General features: G+C 41.6%; 1 protein-coding gene across 1 annotated transcript in view; it reads left to right on the forward strand.

Moving 5' to 3' along the window:
• FLT1 (fms related receptor tyrosine kinase 1) overlaps positions 1-13229 on the forward strand; it is a 174246-nt gene that overhangs the window by 91714 nt on the left and 69303 nt on the right. Inside the window, exons 13-14 of the mRNA XM_035003626.1 lie at positions 6153-6461; positions 11186-11332. Coding sequence (XP_034859517.1) covers positions 6153-6461; positions 11186-11332 — 456 coding nt within the window. The remainder of the gene's footprint in view (positions 1-6152; positions 6462-11185; positions 11333-13229) is intronic.

The raw sequence follows: 13229 nt of genomic DNA on the forward strand, positions 1-13229 counted from the left end.
CCCTTTTAGAGCTATGTGTGTACATCTCCCTCCCAGGCTGGATCGTGAATTTAGGATCTTGTCATGTTCATTTTTGAACTCCTTTCAATACCTGGCACAGGGTCTGGTACATAGAAGTTGTTCAGTAACAATCAAGGACACCAAACCTATGATGATAGGTTTTTGTTTTTGAAGCCGAGAAGCTAGTTGTCTCACAACTTAAGTAATTTCTACTTTTGAGGAATGAGGCTCTCCTGTAGAAACCTGAAACTGAGTTTGTTGACAGTAATTAATGTGGTTTTTTGGTAGCATTTACACATTTTTCAGCCTTCAATATGATGGTCTCTGCAAATCTTAAAACTTCCAAGGTACACAAATGGCACTCCCTATGTCCCTCCACGGGTACAGGAAGGAAGTAAGTAGCTCAAAGTATAAAAACAATTGCCTGGCTCCGCACTGCCCCAATTTTCTGAGGAAACCCGGGCAGTTTGCCAGCTTTCTGGAAACTTTGCACTGCATGGGGCAGGCTGCAGCAGTTGCCTAGAGTTCTCTAGAAAGAAATAGGTAGGTCTGATTCCATGAGACATATGGGTTGTCGGATCACAGGGAGCCTTCCGGCAAGTTAGCCAATCCTCAGAGAAGCTGTGTCGTGGGATCGTGGGAGATCTCCTGAGGTAGATTCTCACGGAATGTCAGAGCTGAAGGAGACTTGAGAGGCTATTCAGCATGATAGCCCTCGAACTTTGCAAGTCAGGAAATCGGGTTTGGAGAGGTGCAAGGGGACACGCCAGAGCCACCCGAGACCAAGTTAGCCCCTGTCCTCTTCCACTCCTTACAAAGAGTGGAAGGGACATTGTCTCTGCATCCATTCCACATAGGAAAAGTCCTTTATTTGGAGAAGGAGTCAGATAGCAATTTCACACATACTGGTTCTCTAACCAGTCTCGGATGATTTGGACTAATTAGGAACAAAGGTTTGAACTGTCCTTTATATTTGGTTGCAAACAAGTTCCTATCCAAATCCATAGTGCCTGTATGTATGATTGAAAGTATAAAAGATTGAGCAGTTCCTGTTCTGAACATTCAACAAGTTTACACAAGCTTAATGAGCACTATTAATTAGAATAGTTCAGCTCTGCACTGAGCACTTGAACAGATTATCAATGAAGCCCTGTCTTTATAGGAAGACAGGTTTAACATAAAAAAGAAGTGTTATCTGTACCCTAATATCAAAAGGCGTATGCAGAAGTAATGTGGCAGATGAACTTACCAACGCTAAGCCGATGCTGTCCAATAGAAATACAAGCCACACATGTAATTTAAAATTTTCTAGCAAAACTACGTTTTTTAAAAAAATAAAAAGTAAAATTAATTTTTTTAACCCAGTATATCCAAAATACCATTTCAAAATGCAGTGTTTTCAAAGTATTACACTGCATCCGTTTTTACATTTTAAATTAATTGAAATAAAATTAATTGAATAAAATTCAGTTCTTCAGTCACACTAACCACATTTTAAGTGCTCAGTAGCCACACGTGGCCAGTGGATACTATGTGTACAGAGGAGCTTTAAGCCTCTGAGAAATAAGGGCCAAGGTCGACCTAGGGGAGGAGGGCATAAAATTTGAACAGGTAAAAAGAAGAGGACAGGCTTGCCTTGACATTTTTAGAGTCAATGCAAGAGTACCAATGGAGGTCCACAAACTATACATCGAACCACGTCACAAGTTCTAAATGAACTTCAGTTATGTTTCATTTAGCTGTTATGTTTCAGCTTCTCATGGACAAATATACCTCCATGATGACCTGAGAGGTGAGGTGCAAATTTAGAACTCTGGGTCTCCTCATAGCTCCACCACAGAACGTGGCAATGCCTGGAGGTACAGAAGGAACGGCCCCCCATCTTCTCCTTCGACTCCTGGCTCTGTCCCACTACTGCACCCACATGCATGGTCTCCACAGCCCACATATCCAAGCGCTGCCCACACTCCTGACTAACAGTCTTCCCTGAGATCTAGACGTGTGCACACCTAGGAGCAGTCTGACCTCAGGAGGACAAACCCAGGGAAGAGGACTTTGACAGTCTGGAAGCAGACTCGGGATCATCTTTACAAGGAATTCTGGGATCCCAAGGACCTCAAGCAAGATACGGAAGTGGGGGTGGCATGCTTTCTTGACCCCCCAGACTCTATATTGTGAGGAGGGGGACAGCCGGAGTAGAGCCATCTAAAGGCCCAGAACAGGGACCCCTCTTGCCTGGGTCTGAAGGCAGTACTGGAAAAGGAGGTACCAAGAGTAGAGGGGGATGTTGTGCTCATTTCCTTATTATTCAGAGTCCCCAAGAAAGATGAACTGATACCCAGCCTTAACTGCAGCACCAATATCTAGCCTACCCCCCTGAGCTTGGCATTACTGCGTGTCTGTCTGCGTGTGGCTGTCTTACTGACAAAGCTGATCACACGTTCAATGCAGACAGATTCCCTCCTACCACATTATACAATGTATAACCATGGAATGGTTGAAAGCTTTTCTCGATCTCAAGGCTTGTCCGTAGAAAGGAGCTATGAGAATTCAATTCAGACGTACAGAGTTGAGGCTTACAATGCTTTTCCTCTAGAAATTCAGGAGTTTTAATCTTACCCTGAAATGGAATATAATTGCTCTGAATTCTTTCCTACCAATCCTGAAAAGTTCTAGTTTTTGGTAATCATGGATTAATTTGCTTACATTAATTATTTTTTTAACTAATTACTACCTTTTTCTTACTTAAATCTTAGTCACGAGATTTCTTCTCACTGAAGATAAAACTAGATACTCTTAGGAATGTTGCTCCTTACACGTGTATTTTCTGAAAAGTGAATGTACGTTTACTCAGTGTTTATGCTTGACTGCGTGCAAGGACTGTTTTAAACATTGTTTGTTTGTTTTTTTAAGATTTTATTTATTTATTTGAGACAGAGAGAATGAGAGAGACAGAGAGCACATGAGAGGGGGGAGGGTCAGAGGGAGAAGCAGGCTCCCTGCTGAGCAGGGAGCCCGATGCGGGACTCGATCCCGGGACTCCAGGATCATGACCTGAGCCGAAGGCAGTCGCTTAACCAACTGAGCCACCCAGGCGCCCAAGGACTGTTTTAAAAGATCCAAAGTTTAACTCCTCTAAATCAAAAGATCTGGATTTGTCATGCATGTTGCCCCTTCCTTAAAATATAGTAACAACTCACACAGGTTGCCTTCCAAACTGATGAAAACAAGTTAGCTGTGGCCTTTAGAATTCTCCACTGCTTCTACTCTAAACTTTGGCATTCACTTGTACATAGTGTCTACTTGAAACAAGCAAAACTTTCTAGTAACCACTCACCTCTTAGAGAATGTTATTTCTGTTCTTCAGTAGAAGGAAAGCCTTCTTTATTACCACCTGACAAATGACACACTGCTCAGCGTGTTAATTTCTGTGCTTGTCTGTTTCATGAACTTAATTCACGTTTGATCCAACCAAGTCAGTATGCGCCCCCCCAAATATGCAGCTGTGTCAGTGATTACTCTTTGCACCTAACCCTAAATTGAGTCTCTCTTCTGACCAAAGATTGCTTCTTCTCCACGATACCTCATAAGATGCTGCAGATGTGCTCTGCGTCATAGGGGATGAGTGTTAGTAGGTGCCAATGAGGATTGTGCTAAATCTGCCACAGATACTTAAGTGTGAGAAGATTTCTCACTTTCGCTTTGTTAGAAGGCAATTCTTTGGGTCTGTTTTTGTACTCAGGCTAAAAAAAAAAAAAAATCCACATGAATTAAAAGGAAAAATCCCTCTGGATTCCTTAACTAGTGTTAGGACATTTTATTTATCATCTTCTGTGGCTCAAAAGAGAAGGCCAAAGGAGTTATCCTGAGAAATGGACAATCATTTCCTTTTTTTTTTTTAAGATTTTATTTATTTATTTGAGAGAGAGAGAATGAGAGAGAGCACATGAGAGGGGGGAGGGTCAGAGGGAGAAGCAGACTCCCCGCCGAGCAGGGAGCCCGATGCGGGACTCGATCCCGGGACTCCAGGATCATGACCTGAGCCGAAGGCAGTCGCTTAACCAACTGAGCCACCCAGGCGCCCAGGGACAGTCATTTCTAAGAGGCTGTCTGGTAACGTGAACCAAACTAACTTCACTAACAGTGTCCCCCATATGAGCAGCAGACCTCAGAACCTGGTTGGTTCTTTTCTTTTCCTGTGTGTGTGTGTTTGCTGTTTGTGGGCACTCCGCATGACTATGGGTGTGTTGGCAATTACCAAGGGTGAAACAGGAACAGCACACTGCCTTATCTTGCTGGTTTCCCAGTGTCACTAAATGCACTTTATTTTGAGATTCCTGGTGGTGCTTGGCAAAGATAAACAAAATCTTCCATCAGGAAACCTGTGAGCTATTTCCACAGGAAGTTTCAAATCACTAAAGTAAATAGAAACTCTACATGATCTCAGTGGTGTTACTTGGGCTCGCTTGGGTTCTAACCACCAGGACGGGACCTCATAATAAATGGAAAGCCTATGTATGGCCTTGGAAGAAATGATTTGACTGCAGTCCATACACAATACTTTGGGTATCTGTGTAAAAGTTGATGGTTGATGTTTTATTCCGCCGCAGGCTTGGAAATGTCCCAAATATAAAAAGATGCTGAATTAGAGGGGCTATTTCTGACACCTTATTGTTGTGTTAAAAATGACTGTCAGCTGCTTCTGCATCTTCTGGCACATTCTTAGATATTCATTTTAAAAGCAGGAAAAACCTCTGCTGGTCTCCTCTCTCTCCAACCACTGACAGCTTCATAAGCACTGCTACCCCTGCCCCCAGGTTTCAAATGAATACTTTGGCATTTCTTCAGACGTGACACTTTATGATAAAGCCAAAGCCCAGAAAAATCAGAAAAACAAGCAAAGTCAGATTTAGGAAAGAGTTGATATGATATCTAATTTTGGACTATTGTCCCCTTAAGGTTTAAAGGTTTCTTTATAGCTTTGTGTGCAACGGATAATAATAATAATAGCAGAACATAGTGCTTTTCATCTTCAAAGTACTTTGTAAAATGTTGGCCCAAATTCTTTGCTCAATACAGATACGCCACTAAGTAACAAGCAATGGGAGGGTTTGGGAGCGGGTCAATTCGGGGCCAGTAACCAATGATTTTTTTTTTTTTTTTTAATCCTCTGGGGAAATGGTCCAAAATGAGACTAGGGAACTCGGAGCGCAAAAGCTAAGTGACAGTCCAGGGTAAGAAAGCTGAGGAGGAGAGCTCACAAGGTGTTGCTGGAGATGGAAATGAAGGTTAGCTGGGGATCGACAGGAGAGAAATGGCTTTGAATGGCATATTCACCTTCTGAAAACCCTTACTATGTTATTGAGAGGAAATACGATTTTTTAAAAATTATTTCCCCCCGCCTTGCCCCCACTTCTGAAATGAAGCAACTCTCCCAGATTAGTTGGCTGCACTTTGTTCTTTTATGTCGGAATAGAACGATCACCGTGAAAGGGGACCTGAGCAAGGAACGCGGCTCTTCTGTGCCCACAGTGCCCGCCGAGAGCAGGCGAGGCGGTGGTGCAGCAGCTGGAGCGGGATACTGTCGGTCCGCTTGTTGGAAACTGGGGAAATCAGTTGGGTTTTTTTATTGGAAAAGTTTAGGATTAAAGTGGTACTGACTGGCAGGACTGATGTCTCCTACCGTGTACCTGGGACTTCCTCTTCTCACCTGGTCACAACTTTTTCTGGATAAGTCTGACCATAACACCACCCTTGGTTTTTTGTACAGGTCGCTCTTTTAGGACTTCCCTATTTCGCCCACTCACCCACCGGTAGAAGTTCTAGATGTATTACAGAAATGGGGAATGTGGCTATCACCACAAGGTGTACAACAAATTCCACTTTGAAAAGCAACGTGGTGCAAACAGGGAAAATGTCCCCATCCCAATAACCAGCCTGTTTGGCACCTGCTGCCTCGCTTCTTACGGAACGAACTTAGTTGGTTCCTATGTGGGTTTGATCAGTTCCACTAACACGAAAAGATAAATACTCACCCTTTTAATGCTGATGCTGAGAGAATTTGTGTCAGAACGGTTCTTAAGATCTGTAACGATCTCCAGAGGAGACACTGATTTTTCCATGAACTGAAGTTCTTTATTCTTATTTTATAGACGTGCCAAATGGATTTCATGTTAACTTGGAAAAAATGCCTACGGAAGGAGAGGACCTGAAACTGTCTTGCACGGTTAACAAGTTCTTATACAGAGACATTACTTGGATTTTGCTGCGGACAGTTAAAAACCGAACAATGCACCACAGCATCAGCAAGCAAAAAATGGCCATCACTAAAGAGTACTCCGTCACTCTCAATGTCACCATCAAGAACGTTTCCCTGGAAGATTCAGGCACGTATGCCTGCAGAGCCAGGAACATATACACAGGGGAAGAAATCCTTCAGAAGAAAGAAGTTACAATTAGAGGTGAGCACTGCAACAAAAAGGCTGTTTTCTCTCGGATCTCCAAATTTAAAAGCACAAGGAATGATTGTACCACACAAAATAATGTAAAACATTAAAGGACTCATTAAAAAGTAACAGTTGTCTCATATCATCTTGATTTATTGTCACTGTTGCTAACTTTCTGGCTCAGAGGAGATGCTCCTCCCAAAATGAGTTTGGAGATGATAGGAGTGATAATGAGCTCCCAAGGTCCCAGCTCTGGGCTCCCCACTCAGGCTGAGGGCTCTGCTCTCTGGGGCCAACTTGGTGCGCGTTTGGATTTGGAGGATCCCTGCAGTGCATTCTCTGTTTTTGCTCTTTGCTGTCTTCTCCTGCCTGATAAACAACAACTTGGGACTGATCCTTTCCTCCCACTTTGATGCCAACCTCTTTGTATTTTTAAGTTTCGAAGCTACGCAAACTGAATAATTTAAACAAATGATGGTTTCTGCCAAAGATGGACATGAATAAGTTAATTTTCCAGCTCAGAACGAGTTACAGTTGAATTTGAGACTCTTATCGGACCTCTGCTTGGTTTTATTTTGTACTATTTCATCCGCTCTCGATTTGTAAATAGCACCTGGATAGCAAGTTATAATGCTTATTTATTTGAAAATGCTTTTTTTTTTTTTTTTTACATTAAGCACATTAATCTTAAACTGGAGCTTCTAAAATGGGCCCCAGGAGTGCAAGATGTCGGTGTAATCCAGAGGTATTAAAGCTTTATCACAGTATGAATTCAGAATGCCCACCCAGGTCAAGGCCATGTCCTGCCCCTGTGCACTCTGGGTAGCCAACCAATTAGCAGTGCAGGCTTCCCCCTCACTGCCCCTGAGTGGACTATACAGCCACTGACCACATCTGAAAATATGTGCATCATGCCTTCGCCTTACTTAGATTTGTCCCCTGGTTATTCTTTTAAAGAACTCTCTCCTATCTAATTGATGGCATTCAAAGACATACCACAATCAGTTTATCAAGGCTCTTGTGACCAAAGGTTGAATGCATTCTTCTAAATGTAAATCTAAGATTTGCCCATTAAAAGAAGTCCACTTTCCCCATATGCAAATGTTCATAGGATTTTTATGGGGATTAAGAAATGGCAAAACTACAGAAGCAGAATTCAGAGCCATTTAAAAATATACACCATTTTTCAATCGGGAGAGATGGAAATTTCCTCTCTCCAGCTCGCGTTTGAAGGGAAAGTGACTTTTTCACCAATTTACTATGCATTGTTCTGTTGTTTTCATTTATGATTGATCATTATATGTGCCTTGCGTGAACTATTGGAAAACAAGCCACAGTGACCAAAATAGCCATGGCTGAGAACACAGTGGCTGGGCAAATCAATAGAAGGTGACAATATGACAACTTTTCAGGCTTGGGAACTCACCAGACTGTTTCCTCCTTTAGGTAACAGACTCTGTCCCACGGCTAAACTTGTCTTTCACGTGGGAATTGCTTTTGTCAAGTGTGAAAGAGTAAACAATAGCATTTCCCCAGAATGCCAGTTTTATGGAGCCCCAAATGCTCTGAAAACAATTAGTAACCTGGAAGTTGTCAGCCCAGAGGAAAGAATAATCAATTGTATCTTGAAATTTTACCTATGGCTCTTTCGCCTGGCGTCTTTGTTCATTCTAAGTCAGCATGTTCCTTCAGGAAACAATGCCTTAGTACCACAGATCGTGGGGACTCCCATTTTTACTAAAGCTGAAAAAGCAAATGGGATGGTTGTGGGATTGCTGCTGAAAAAAATGCTGAAGCAGACACGCAGAAGCTATCATTTCTTTCCCCCTTAAAACTGCGACTGCAATTTTTGCAGGGCGGGGAAGGGTGTTAGTATTTACAGGAGAGGATTTTAAGTACTTCCAAGAGATGATTTTAAGAATTCCACAGAGTAATTAATTGTTTGCTGTGTAATTCATCCTTCCAAAGAGTTTCAAAGAGAAAAATCAATTGGGTGCGTTCTATTTTGTTTTGGTGCCTCTTTGGGGTGTGGAGGAAGGGGAGGATAATGGGGAAAAAGAGAAAGAAAGAAGGGCCTAAAATGGAGAATGATTGAGTTGGAGTAGAGGACATGAGGCTGGTTCCTCAGTCCCCCAGTCCAAGTGAAGATGAGAAACTATGTATTTATGAGACCTGGCAGATCTTTGTGGCCATAACACTGAAAGCTGAAAGAAGAACCTGGTGGGGAGCTATCTTTGGCTATTGATAACCAGCAGAAATATTCTGTTAATTCTGATTTTTTCCATTTGAAGGGATCACCTCCACTTTGTTAAGTTTTGGAAAGCAGCTACCTATTTCCATCGGATAACTTAGGGTTAATAATAAGGGTTTGATGTGCCTTTCTTACCTAAAATGTCAAAACAGATTATAAAGTATAAAGGGGAATTGATAAAACAATTCCTTGGTTGATCGGTCATTTAGAAACCAGTCAGAAATGAGATTGTTCACATAGGAGAGCATTTTTTTTTTTTTCAGAAATGGGTACCAGAAAAAAATATAATACTGTGTGTTTCAGACATGTTTATATGAACTTTGTATTTAATTGAGAGTCCTGTGTTTATTCTGCAGCCTTTTTGCTGCTTCTCTTGTCTGAAGTTTGTCTAGGGCAGATAGGGCCTTTGGGAGTTCTCATGACATTTCTGTTAAGATAAACTGTTCTCTTACATATAAGTGTTTTCCAGTACACCTGTCAGGGAGGTCAAATGTTGTCTATGTTGATGATGCTATAGTCTGTAGCTATGAAAATACTGTGGGTGTTGCAAGCCCTATATTCAGGCTTCCTTTTTATAATAAGGCCTATGGGCAATGATAGATAATTTTATCATACTTAGCACATGGGAAATAGTCAATGTGGTAGGGGAAGCTATTAAAATATAACTCCATGAACTGTGTCTGAGTTTTAAATGAGATATGTCAAATTTGACTTGCCATTGTAATAGACACTAAATAGTAATATGGCACTGTTCTTCATTATCTTGTCGTGTTTCACTGATACGTTTGGAATCTTTACTGTGTAAAAATGTCAAAATTGTAACAATCAAGCTTGTAAAAAGTTATCAGAACTGAAGATTTTGATACCTGGCTGCATCTGCAATTAGGAAAGACCATTTGACAGACTGCACAGAATGCAAACACAGAAATGTTGAAATGGTTCTGCCTGGGGGTGCAGAACAGACTAGAAGGATACATTGATGGAAAGCAAAAGGGCCATTGTGATCACTCATTCCAAGCTACGTTTGAAGAGTTTCTAAATCAGGGCTCTCCTTTCAACGCTCTTTTTAGCCTTCAAGATTTCATTTTGTATAAAATGAGGAAAGAGCTAGTGATGCGCTTTGGAAATCAAAATTTAATGAGAAAGCCGTTCCTCTGAACAGAGGGTCACCCTGCCATGTTCTGCCCTGTCAGCATGCTGTAAAAGTTATGTGATACTATACTTTTTAACCTGAGATTTCAAAATTGCTTGAATGAATGCTAATCCTCAGAGTTTCCCTGCAGGAATAAAAAGAGAAAGGTTTGGGGGCGTCGGCAGCATCCTGCAGGGACATCCGTGTCAAAGGCACTGCAGTGTGTCACCCCTTAGCCCTGTAATCACTCCTAAGCTGCTTTCACAGTGTTAGTACAATAAGGTGAGGAAATCCAAACGGTCAGTGTCTATAACTGAAACCAACGGCGCAGAATGTGTAAGTTACGCCAAACCTCTTCTGATTTCTGTTCCAGGACGTGCAACAAGAGGGGGTGAAGACGATGACTCGGGAGGGTGGGAAGGACGTTAGGAGGGATCTTTATTCTTTTACCCTGGAAGCTCCAGCTACCAATCCAGCACTCGCCTAACTAGAATGTATACACATCAGCAGGACTGACTACTTCGTTAAACAGAGACACTGTACTCGCTGGGGTCTTGGGGGTACTGCTGTTCCAATGTGGGATTTTAATGTTGTAATGTATTGCATCTTAATGTATGAAACTCATTTTGTTGTACTATATTGGTTGGCATTTTATTAAAATAAATTGTATTGTATCATATTTGTATGTTTTTAAGAGAAAATAATATAAAATACAATATTTGTACTATTATATAGTGCAAAAACTACAAATCGAAGCCTCTGCCTCTTGAATTAATCCTTTGGTTGCTTGCACTGGGGAGGGGATGGAGGGACGGAAAGAATCAATAAAGCTTGCAAAGTTCAAGAAATTCTCCTGTTTGGTCTGCTGCCTCACACTTTAGGTTACTGACGGCTGAGTAACACAGACAGGCCCTCACAAACACATTGATAAAAATATGTGCAAAATTACATTAGCTCATCGCTGTAATAGGATATCTTTAGGTAAAAATTCATTATAAGGCTCTATCCCAAATCGTGGGTTTCCTTTTCGGTTCCTTGAATAGGATGCGAAATCCTTAGGTTTCCGAAAAGCTGCTCTCACAGAAAGGAAGAAAACTAGTTGGCCAGGCAAAACCTGTGATACTGAATCCTGTAGAATTTTGGTCTCAATTTTACTCTGTGTTCTAACAAATTTCAGTATGTTAGAACTTCCTAAAGATGAAGCAGGTTACCCAGGGAAGAAAAATTGAGGGAACAAAAGACGAATGGAACCTTACGGGGGAGTTTTGCTGTTTATATACGTCAAGTGTTGATGTGCATATATGACAAAGGAATACAAGTGACCGGTAATAACAATCCCCTTTCTTTATTCACTAGATCAGGAAGCACCACACCTCCTGCGAAACCTCAGCGACCACACAGTGGCCATCAGCAGCTCCACCACGTTGGACTGTCACGCTACTGGCGTCCCAGAGCCTCAGATAACCTGGTTTAAAAACAACCACAGAATCCAACAAGAACCCGGTAAGAGATTTTGTTTTCCTTGAATTCGCTTTCTCATCATTCTCTTCTTCCCTCAACATTCCTCTCACCTCCCTCCCGTACTTCTAGAACCTCTTGCCAGTACAGTTTTGGTTCCTGCCGATAGCAACTTTAAGTGAGGAGTTTGAGCCCGTCCTTATGCACCCCATGTGCCGAACCATGTAGAAAGATCCATACAGACTCTGCTTTAAGTGGTGCATTCATAAAGAAATGGGAAGAGCCCCTTAGACATCGTGTCTGTTCAACTTGACAACAGGGCAAGTGAGGAGTTCGTGCCTTGGTTTGAGGTACAGCAAAGCTTTGAACATCTGGTCTAGAGAGGAAGTTCAGGGAAGTTGTATAATCTTTTAAATTGATAGTAAGTGCATTAAAATGATTTGGTAAAAAGAATATTTTAAATTGATAGAATACTGGTAAAAAAAAAAACCTGAAACTAATGGTCACGTGTTAATTTTCTTTCAAGAAAAAATATATTTAAGAACAACTAGACTTAGTACATATCAACATTGTCTGTGGCTTGCCTCATAATTTTGTCATTAAATAAGATTAAAATAAACTTATTTATGATTTTGCTTAATAATTCCATTTACATGAAAAATAAAATTGGACCATTTATCTGCAACATCCCAACAACCTAAATCAAATGACTAGCACTATGGAATGGTCCTTGAATGTGAGTCCTCTATGCAAAACAAAATCTCCATTTGAGTGTGATGCACAGAAGGGGGTGGTGGTAGAAAATCTCCAATTTTAAGATGTCTTAGAAATGCCTTACACTAAGCTGGTCCCAAACTAACCACCTCACATCATTTTTCTCCATCAAGCAGCGCCTCCTCTCATACTGACGTCATTCACTTCATCATCCAAACCAGAAGCTGATGACCTCCCCTTCGTCCTTCTCTAATCTGTCACCAGGCTGAGCAGGTTATGTCTACTAAATACGAAATACTTCTCAAGTCCATTCTTCCCTCCACTCTCCCGTTGTCATTCTCTGGGTTCAGGAGCTCATTATCTGTCTCCTGATCTCTGCACCTCTTTTTTTTTTTTTCTCTCTTGGAATCTTATTTTCCACACAGCAGGATAAGATGCACATCACTTCCCTGTTTCAAGTTTTTCACTCGCTCTCTATCCCAGGACCAAGTTCAAGCGTCTGACAGAGAAGGCCCTCAACAACTGGCCCTCCCTACTTCTCCAACTCCATGCTTACCGCCCCCCTACTTTGCCTTGAACCTTATATTCTAGCAGGTGCCAAACTCTTGTAGATCGCTGCACACATTATGCTGGTTCAACCCCTCTGCTTCTTTTGTGCTTGTGTCCCCCCTCTGCCTGGAGTATCTTCCCTTCATCTAACGCCTTCCTGTCCTTTTAGACCCAGATTGGGTGTTCTTCCTCCAGGAAGCCTTATTCAACCCCTGCAATGAGGGGGCAGATCCTCCAGGGGTCTTTATTATTTATAAGTGTTTCTATTCTCTCTTACTGAGTTATTTTATAATCATCAGTTCATCTGTGTATTATCCATGCATATTTCCACTGCTCTCTTTCTGTACCATATCATCAGTTCATGTGTATGCTCTCTTCCTACATGTTTATCATCATATCATGCCTCATCTTGAGGGCAGACAGTATATCTTTTTATCCTGAGAACCTGGCATAGTGCTTGGCAATCAATAAATGTTCTATGAATGAATGAATGAGAGTTTTTCAGAAAATCTTATTCTATCCTTAGCAGGTTCACCTGGTAGCATGAATGCCTGGACTTAGGAGTGATTGGGAAAGCTGTATCATAGAACTTTTAAAGCTAAAGAGATCTTTGGGATATCTTTAGTCCCATTTGTAGGACAGAAAATTTAGGCCCAATGAGGTAAAGTGATTTGCCCAA

Source organism: Mirounga leonina, unplaced genomic scaffold, assembly GCF_011800145.1.
Source record: "Mirounga leonina isolate KUSES-001 unplaced genomic scaffold, KU_Mleo_1.0 Mir_127, whole genome shotgun sequence".
Lineage (NCBI taxonomy): Eukaryota > Metazoa > Chordata > Mammalia > Carnivora > Phocidae > Mirounga > Mirounga leonina.